At 52.3% G+C, this 9,931-nt stretch overlaps 1 protein-coding gene across 1 annotated transcript in view; it reads right to left on the bottom strand.

Annotated features, from left to right (window-relative positions):
• The window catches only part of vwa8 (von Willebrand factor A domain containing 8), a 90,638-nt gene that overhangs the window by 25,825 nt on the left and 54,882 nt on the right, over positions 1 to 9,931 (bottom strand). The window contains exons 38-40 of the mRNA XM_061225473.1: positions 4,932 to 5,040; positions 4,271 to 4,427; positions 765 to 873 (exon numbers count right to left, since the gene is read on the bottom strand). Of these exons, the coding sequence (XP_061081457.1) occupies positions 765 to 873; positions 4,271 to 4,427; positions 4,932 to 5,040 (375 nt within the window). The remainder of the gene's footprint in view (positions 1 to 764; positions 874 to 4,270; positions 4,428 to 4,931; positions 5,041 to 9,931) is intronic.

The raw sequence follows: 9,931 nt of genomic DNA, 5'->3' as shown, positions 1-9,931 counted from the left end.
TTTGATCTCCTTCCAGCTTGTCCCATATTGGCTGTTTCTTCTGTCTGGTTTCACTCTGGGTTTGCCTTTGTCAGTGGAGACTAGCTTTTTGAATTTGCTCATAATTTTGTGGATTGTGATAACCCCCTCCTTGGCTTTGCGCGTTTGACCTAATTTTGTTTGACTCAATTCTCGTCGAGCCCCTTCTGATTGGTTGGCGAATGGATTTGTGTTTGAACACTGACTCTGCGTCCCCGATTCGTTCACTTCAACCTCGACTCTTGTTTTGCCCCTCTGCTCACCGTACAGTGACTCCGGTTAGTTAAGAGTTCCCAGCTGGGTTACACGTCCTTCCATCAGGACAGTTTTGTGATTTTGCTTTGTTATTTTTCCTTTAGTATTTCTGAATGCGACTCTGGGTGGAAATGTAAATCTTTGTTGGGAGTTACTCAGACTCTTGGTCTCAGCCTGCAAGCTGGGCTTCAAAGCCGGCCTATGTCCAGTAAAGACCAGCAAAGACCAGCAAAAACCAGCAAAAACCAGTACAGTCCAGTAAAGATCAGTAAAGACCAGTAAAGACCAGTAAAGATCAGTAAAGACCAGTAAAGATCAGTAAAGACCAGCCGGGTTAGTTAGTGCTGCACAGACAGAGTTACTCATCTGTCTGCAGGATCATATCCACTACCAACTCCCCACTCCTTTCCCTCATCCCTCTCCCTGCTACGGTCTCACCTGAACCTCAGGGTCCTGGCCTTGGGGGGCTTCAGGTGTAAGGGGGGGGTTACCTGCAGGCTGTCCAGGATGATCCTGAGGGACTGCACCTGCCGACGCACCGCTTTGGAGAAACGCTCGTACGTAGAGGCGTCATATTCAGTCATCTGGATCTCCTTCAGTCTGCAAACCAGGCCAGAGAGGTGTGAGAGAGAGAGAGAGAGAGAGAGAGAGAGAGAGAGAGAGAGAGAAAGAGAGTGAGAGAGAGAGGGAGGGGGAGGGAGAGAGAGAGCTCCTTTACACATCTTTCCACTCAACGCTTTCACCCTCAAAGGTGCGGTTTGCTGTTTCTGATTTATGACTCTCCTCTGTCACTGTAATGGTTCGATTTAAAGCCTTATGTTAACAATACATACAGAACTACCAGTGTGACATTTCTGCTGACTGATTTCTGTAACCCTCTCTTATGCTTGTTGAAACACACTCTCAATACAGCCTTTCAGCTGGCAGTTTACCTGGGCACGGGTTCAGGTTTGTGCAGAGGCACGTATGGTACACACTACAGAGGAGAAGAGCCGTTGTTTTCTGTCGAGTGCGTGTGGGTCTGCAGATACACGTGTGAATGTGAGTGTGTGTGTGTGTGTGTGTGTGTGTACGTGCGTGCGTGTGTGTGTGTGAGTGTGTGTGTGTGAGTGTGTGTGACTGTGTGTGAGTGTGAGTGTGTGTGTGTGTGTGTGTGCGTGTGTGCGTGTGAGTGTGTGTGTGTGTGTGTACGTGCGTCTGCAGACGCACGTACGACAGTGGATGAGCCGTGAGTTGCAGGCAAGGCTCATGAATGTGGTATGACTTCCTGTCTGTCTCCTAGCGCATCGTCTCTGACACACTGATCTAAACCCGGAGAACAGTCTCACTGTGACTGGGACACGTGCTGAAACTCATGTCAGCCACACCACACTGGGGTTAACACTACCAGGAAATCCACCTGTGTGTGAGTGTGTGTGCGCGTGTGTGAGTGTGTGTGTGTGTGCGCACCAGTGTGTGTGAGAGAAAGCCAGAAAAAGCTGCATTTCCTTTCAGAATGCACAAAATACCAGGACACAAGAAAACATTTCTTTTGAAAAATTTTCACCATTTGACCTACTCTCTCAAATGACAGTAATCTACAAAAACGACCCTGTATACCGGGGAAGAAATCAGACTGTGTGGCACAGGCTTTGAGACATGTGGCCTCCTGTCACTAACTGAGGGACAACCAGCGAGACACCATCTCTGATATCTGTGCTGTTCGTAACTGACTGGAAACGATATCAAACTCAGAGGGAGTCAGCTTAACGACGGTTGCTTTAGAAATAAAAAAGGACCAGGACATAATTATTCATTCATCCATCCATCCATCCATCCATGATCTGAACCCGCTTATCCTGAACAGGGTCGCAGGGGGGCTGGAGCCTATCCCAGCATACATTGGGTGAAAGGCAGGAATAAACCCTGGACAGGTTGCCACAGGGTTGGAATAAACCTTGGACAGGTTGCACGCAGACACGGGGAGAACATGCAAACTCCACACACAGAGGCCCCGGCCGACCGGGATTCCAACCCAGGACTTCCTTGCTGTGAGGCGGCAGTGCTACCCACTGCACCACCCGTGCCGCCCTCAGGACACAATCACTTCCACAAAAAGTTTCCTTAATAGTTTCTACCGTATATTTTATTCCATGTTATTAATCATACATCTGATGCAACATTATTCATTGTTTCTTTGCAAATTTCTATGACAAAATTCTATATTGGCAGAGTCAAGATCGCCAATAAAGCCACTGTATTGAATTGAGACAGAAAGATACAGATTGTGTGAGAGAGAGAGAGAGAGGGAGGGAGGGAGAGGGATGAGAGAGGAGAGAGGGAGAGAAACAGAGAGAGAGAGGGATGAGAGGAGAGAGAGGGAAAGAAAGAGAGAGAGGGATGAGAGAGGAAAGAGAGAGGGAGAGAAAGAGAGAGAGAGGGATGAGAGAGGAAAGAGAGAGGGGGAAAAAGAATAGGTGAGGGACGCAGAAGACGGAGAGTCAGATTGGAGGATCAGAGAGGGAAGGGGGGAGAAAGAGAGAAAGGGAGCAATACAGAGGGGGGAAAGGGGGGGAGTGAGAGAGAGAGAGAGAGAGAGAGAGAGAGAGAGAGAGAGAGAGAGAGAGAGAGAGAGAGAGAGAGAGAGAGGCCTGCAGCAGGAAATAAGCAGCCCATCTGCAGGGAGAATCAGGAAACTAAACGAACCACAAAAACTCTGCTGCTGTCTCTTCATCCTTATCCTCCATCTACACCCCAGACAGGCCCAGAGAGGGGCTTCTGAAGAGCCAACATGGCAGCTGTTTCCCCCGCTTTCATCTCAAATCTGCAGCACGTTACAGCCACTTTAATATCATCACAATCAACCCGAATTGTATTTATTCTTGCAACACACTGTAATCTCCAGAACAGATCTGAACACATTTCAGGTTTTTTTCAGGTTCCCTGAGAGAACCAGATTCTTTTCCACTTTGTATTTTTGTGCGCGTATTTCTCAGGAATGTTTGTGTTCGGATGTGGACGTGAATGTCTTTCCCTGAAGGCTGATAAACACGGTCTTAACGGTGTTAACACGGAGATGTTCGCTGCTGTGGCTTTCGGTGATGTGACTGGGCACCTGACCTGACCTGGGCGTCCAAACACTTTTCTGCATTTGACTAAGCCTGCCTGGTGTATCGGAACAAATGAAATGATGGAACGGGAGGGGGCCGGAGAACAGAGGCTGTCTCTCAGCCCCGCCACGCTCACGGCCTGACCGGGCCCCTCTGAGGTCACGCCGCCAGCCCACAGCATCCCGCCGCGGGGAGGGGAGGGGCGGGGCCTCCGTGGGGCTCGGAGTCTCTCCACCCCTGCGTCTGAGCGCCGGGACAGCCGGTCAGAACGCAGCCCGTCAGGCGCCGGAACGTTCCGCGTGTTTCAGGACTGGAGGGCGTCGAATCGCCAGCGCACTCCAGCGCCGCCATCGCACACAGGTCACGCACACACACAGCTGCTCGCTGCATTCCAACTGCGTACTCGTACGCCAACGGTCTCCCTCATTCACTTCTCGCCTTTCTTTATTTAACTATATGAAAAAAGCCAAATTTGCAGTAAGTCATCGGGGGGAACATGCTGGGTAGAGACGTGCATGCTGGGTAGAGACGTGAATGCCGGGTAGAGAGGTGTATGCTGGGTAGAGAGATGCATGCTGGGTAGAGAGGTGTATGCTGGGTAGAGGGGTGGGGTGTATGCTGGGTAGAGTGGTGCATGCTGGGTAGAGACGTGCATGCCGGGTAGAGAGGGGCATGCTGGGTAGAGAGGTGTATGCTGGGTAGAGGGGTGGGGTGTATGCTGGGTAGAGTGGTGCATGCTGGGTAGAGAGGTGTATGCTGGGTAGAGGGGTGGGGTGTATGCTGGGTAGAGTGGTGCATGCTGGGTAGAGACGTGCATGCCGGGTAGAGAGGGGCATGCTGGGTAGAGGGGAGGGGTGTATGTTGGGTAGAGAGGGGCATGCTGGGTAGAGAGGGGCATGCTGGGATACCTCTCTTTGAAGGCCTTCTCCGCCATCTCCCGCGCCGCGCGCTTCACCTCCTCCGGCACAGCGTCCTTCTCGGCCTGGGTCACCTGGGTCACCTGGTGCCCGGCGTCCAATCGGTACGGGCCGCCCTTCCCCCCGAGCCCCGCCGTGTCCCTGCCCCCTGCAGGAGAACGCCGGCGGTGCAGGACGTTAGACTCACCAGCACAAACCCAGGAGCCGCCAGCTGAGGCAGTATAGCACTGAAACTGCTGTCAACCAGGTGTGCTGCAGGTGTGCTAGGCTGCCAATAGCTTAGTGGCTAAGGTGCTAGACTGGGCCCTGGAAGATTGGTGGTTCAATCCCCAGTGTAGCCACAATAAGATCAGCACAGCTGTTGGGCCCTTGAGCAAGGCCCCTAACCACGACATTGGTCCAGGGGGGATTGGCCCCTGTTTAGTCTAATCAACTGTACGTCGCTTTAGTTAAAAAGCGTCAGCTAAATAACCAATGTAATGTGTTCTTGTCCAGGCCAAAATTAAACTGTGATATTTCGGGCCAATCCGCTGGTCTAACATCTGGCCCTCCTGGTGCAGCACATTTACATTTGGCAGATGCATTTGGCAGCACAAACATGAATCTGGATCTGGATCTATCGGAGCTGGACCAGAACCGGACCCAGACGCACCTGTGCCCCCGGCCCACTGATTCCCCCCCACGTGGGGGGCGTTGGTGGGGTCCATCTTGCCGTGTTTGGGGGCGCTGACGTCCTGCCCGCTCTCCTGTTCGATGGTGATCTGGGACAGAGACAGGAGGAGGATCATTACACCGTCGACACAAACCCACTCAGAAACATCACAACAAGGCCCCATTCAGATCACAGCTCTGAACCCAACACTGGCCCAACTCCACTGCCTGTCAGACGCCGCTGTTCTCCAGAGTGACGCCATGCAGAAACCCGGCAGAAACCCCAGATCAAAGAGCAGGAATTCCCCTGAGGGGACAGAACAGCCCCACTAGAGAGAGCGAGAACTCGCACACACACACACACACACCATACACACATGTACACACACACGCACGCGCACCATACACCAAACACACACGTACACACGCACGCACACACACACACACACACACCATACACCAAACACACACGTACATACACACGCACGCACACACACACACCATACACCAAACACACACGTACGCACGCACACGCACACACACTCCTGCTCACATGCACACGCACACACACATGCACACACATGCGCAGAGCCATACACACACACACACACACACAGACAGAGCCGTACACACACACACACACACACACACACACAGACAGTGTGTTTAAGGACTGCACACTCACACACACTCACACACACTCACACACACTCACACACACATACATACATACAGACACACAGACACACAGACACACAGAGCCGTACACACACAAGAAGAACACAGACTCCAGTGAGAACTTCTCATCTACCCGATTCAACCTTAAACTTTCTATTAAACTACAACAACACAATAAAGGCGTGGAGTGTTAAATCTTTGAGCGGAGAAGAGGTCCTTTTCCATCTCCAGCAGTACCAGTGCACTGAACCCATCAGGTTCATTTCAGAGGAAATGCCACAGCCGGTCTGGTTCAAGCCCTCCTCTCCTTCATTCAGTCTAATTTCGTCTCACACAGACTTTTTACAGATCCTGTCTCTAGTAATGGTCACCATAATAAATAAATTAGAACGTTAAAAAATACAGTATTTTATGCATTATTTAAAAACTGGAGTGCTCAGTTTTAGCCCAGCCCAACTTCACCTCACGTACAAGTTGAAAAACACAAACATTTGAACTTGAGGTCATAAATCCCAACAAACTGCCCGTCAATCACGCTGTCAACCCCAGCGCTAGTTCCTCAGCGCCCTCAGGAGGGATTAACCAATCAGCACCAGCCCTGGGGCTAAGCACCACTCACAGCCAATCACAGCCCCTGTCAGTGCTGCTATCTCAGTTATGAGGTCACGGAGCTGAAACCCTCAGGGTTCCGGGGGTCAAGTGCCTGACCTCTGACCCCAGCCTCACACTCTGTCACTCAGCAGAGACAGGGGGAATTCAGAGCGCTGTGTAAAACGCTAGATCAGCACAGATAGCAAAGATCTGAGGCCTTTTTTAGGGATACCTGCTTATGGGGTCAAAGTTTTGCGTCAAGTGATGGTTTTCATTAGTAGCTATCGCTGCATTGCGTATATTGAAAAAATGGAGAACTACTACATTACATTTTATTTAGCAGACACTTTCATCCAAAGCGACGTACAAAAAAGTGCATACCGAAGGTCATTAGAAAAAAAACAGTCAGCTCAGAAACACACTGCAACTTCACGAAGAAACACACAGCCTTGGACATTAAGTCGAATACACAAGGTAAATAATGCAATCCAAAGGTATTAAGGTCAGGAACTACAGTACCAAAATGAAAACAAATTCAACTGCAACAATCCTAGATTCAAGTACAAAATACAACAAGGGGTTAAGCAATTCACATTGGTAAACAAACACATGAGTGTGTTATACTGAGTGTGTTATAGGGGCAAGAGAACCGGTCCGTTTGTTGCACCTTTCAGTGAAGCATCTAATCCGAAGGATTGAATGACTTGAGCTGCTTTGTTTATTGTGCAAATATCAGTTCTGTAAAGTTCCTTTCAGTACAGACTCTAACCCCGCACGTTCCTCTAAGCTGTGACCTCACAGCCCCGGAGGTCAGATTAGGTTGTGAGAGCCACTGACACTCACATCCTTTAATTTCCGCGGGGTAACGAGCCAAATATCGGCATCCCATGTGACGTGGAGCTGGTTCAAGCCAGGGCTCCAACACAGCAGAACCTCTCTCACTGTTCATCTACTGAGGCCCTCTCACACAACCACAACCCCCAAACCACTGTTCCATCTACTCACACAACCACAACCCCCAAACCACTGTTCATCCACTCACACAACCCCCAAACCACTGTTCATCCACTCACACAACCACAACCCCCAAACCACTGTTCATCCACTCACACAACCACAACCCCCACACTGGTCTCTGCGGCTGGCCGCTCAGTGTCCCCGTGTAGGGGTCAGAGAGAGGCCCAAGAGCAGGGGAGCTTCAACCGTCACGCTGTTCTTCCCCTGACCGCATGGCACGGTTCAGGGGCCGCAATCGACCGTGTTCGGCCGAGGCGTGGAGTCCGGGTGGAATCCGGGGAATGTGTTAGTCCTGCCCCCCCCCCGGTGGACAGGAGTGTTACATCATCGGAGCGTAAACACAGCACCGCCCGTCCATCACAGCCCCAGAGGCCTGAGACCCGCTGAGCCTCACACTGCCGTCTGAATGTGTGTGTGTGTGTGTGTGTGTCTACAGCCCTGTGTGTGTGTGTGTGTGTGTGTGTGTGTGCTGCTCTGTGTGTGTGTGTGAGTACTGCTCTGTGTGTGTGTGTGCTGCTGTGTGTGTGTCTGTCTGTGTGTGTGTGTGTGTGTGTGTGTGTGTGCGTGTCTACAGCCCTGTGTGTGTCAAGCGTGAATCAGGCTTAAGACCCTAAGCACAGCCCTCTGATCGCAGCGAGTGTAAAGACGCTGATATCAGCCCCCCAGCCCCACCTACAGGCTGTCCCAGTGATGTACCTTAGCCACTAGGCTACAGGCTGTCCCAGTGATGTACCTTAGCCACTAGGCTACAGGCTGTCCCAGTGATGTACCTTAGCCACTAGGCTACAGGCTGCCCCAGTCATGTACCTTAGCCACTAGGCTACAGGCTGTCCCAGTGATGTACCTTAGCCACTAGGCTACAGGCTGCCCCAGTCATGTACCTTAGCCACTAGGCTACAGGCTGCCCCAGTCACGTAACTTAGCCACTAGGCTACAGGCCGCCCCAGTCATGTACCTTAGCCACTAGGCTACAGGCTGCCCCAGTCATGTACCTTAGCCACTAGGCTACAGGCTGCCCCAGTCACGTAACTTAGCCACTAGGCTACAGGCCGCCCCAGTCATGTACCTTAGCCACTAGGCTACAGGCTGCCCCAGTCATGTACCTTAGCCACTAGGCTACAGGCTGCCCCAGTCATGTACCTTAGCTACTAGGCTACATGCTGCCCCAGTCATGTACCTTAGCCACTAGGCTACAGGCCGCCCCAGTCATGTACCTTAGCCACTAGGCTACAGGCCGCCCCAGTCATGTACCTTAGCCACTAGGCTACAGGCCGCCCCAGTCATGTACCTTAGCCACTAGGCTACAGGCCGCCCCAGTCATGTACCTTAGACACTAGGTTACAGGCTGCCCCAGTCATGTACCTTAGACACTAGGCTACAGGCTGCCCCAGTCATGTACCTTAGCTACTAGGCTACAGGCTGCCCCAGTCATGTACCTTAGCCACTAGGCTACAGGCTGCCCCAGTCATGTACCTTAGCCACTAGGCTACAGGCTGCCCCAGTCATGTACCTTAGCTACTAGGCTACAGGCTGCCCCAGTCATGTACCTTAGCCACTAGGCTACAGGCTACCCCAGTCATGTACCTTAGCCACTAGGCTACAGGCCGCCCCAGTCATGTACCTTAGCCACTAGGCTACAGGCCGCCCCAGTCATGTACCTTAGACACTAGGCTACAGGCTGCCCCAGTCATGTACCTTAGCCACTAGGCTACAGGCTGCCCCAGTCATATACCTTAGCCACTAGGCTACAGGCTGCCCCAGTCATGTACCTTAGCCACTAGGCTACAGGCTGCGCCAGTCATGTACCTTAGCCACTAGGCTACAGGCTGCCCCAGTCATGTACCTTAGCCACTAGGCTACAGGCTGCCCCAGTCATGCACCTTAGCCAATAGGCTACAGGCTGCCCCAGTCATGTACCTTAGCCACTAGGCTACAGGCTGCCCCAGTCATGTACCTTAGCCACTAGGCTACAGGCTGCCCCAGTCATGTACCTTAGCTACTAGGCTACAGGCTGCCCCAGTCATGTACCTTAGCCACTAGGCTACAGGCTGCCCCAGTCATGTACCTTAGCCACTAGGCTACAGGCTGCCCCAGTCATGTACCTTAGCCACTAGGCTACAGGCTGCCCCAGTCATGTACCTTAGCCACTAGGCTACAGGCTGCCCCAGTCATGTACCTTAGCTACTAGGCTACAGGCTGCCCCAGTCATGAACCTTAGCCAATAGGCTACAGGCTACCCCAGTCATGTACCTTAGCCACGAGGCTACAGGCTGCCCATAGGTGAACCCTGAACCGTGACACAGGAGCACTGATGTGACGGCTGAACTGTAAACTGTCAGCAGTGAGAAATGCGCTGAGCGAGCTCTTCACTCTGTGCTGACCCCGGCTGCTTCAGTCGGGATCACTCCTACACGTGAACAGGAATCTGTACGTGGGGTGATTTCTCATTGAAGAGAGGGAGAGGGCGAGAGAGAGGGGGGGAGGGAGAGGGAGGGAGAGGGAGAGAGAGAGAGAGAGAGAGGGAGAGAGGGAGAGAGAGAGAGAGAGGGAGAGAGAGAGAGGGAGAGAGCACTTTTGTAACCTGAGGGCGGTTTGATGGAGCTGTGGAACTTTCCTGAGCAGGAGCAGAGGGAGCAGAGGGAGTAGGGTGTGTGGGACCCTGGTCGCGTGTGCTCGTGTCCCGTCGCCATGGCAGCCGGCCCTGTCTGCACAGCA

The sequence above is a fragment of the Conger conger genome, chromosome 17 (assembly GCF_963514075.1).
Source record: "Conger conger chromosome 17, fConCon1.1, whole genome shotgun sequence".
Classification (NCBI taxonomy): domain Eukaryota; kingdom Metazoa; phylum Chordata; class Actinopteri; order Anguilliformes; family Congridae; genus Conger; species Conger conger.
The sequence above is the reverse complement of the archived record's forward strand: the minus strand, read 5'-3'. Positions and strand labels throughout refer to the sequence as shown.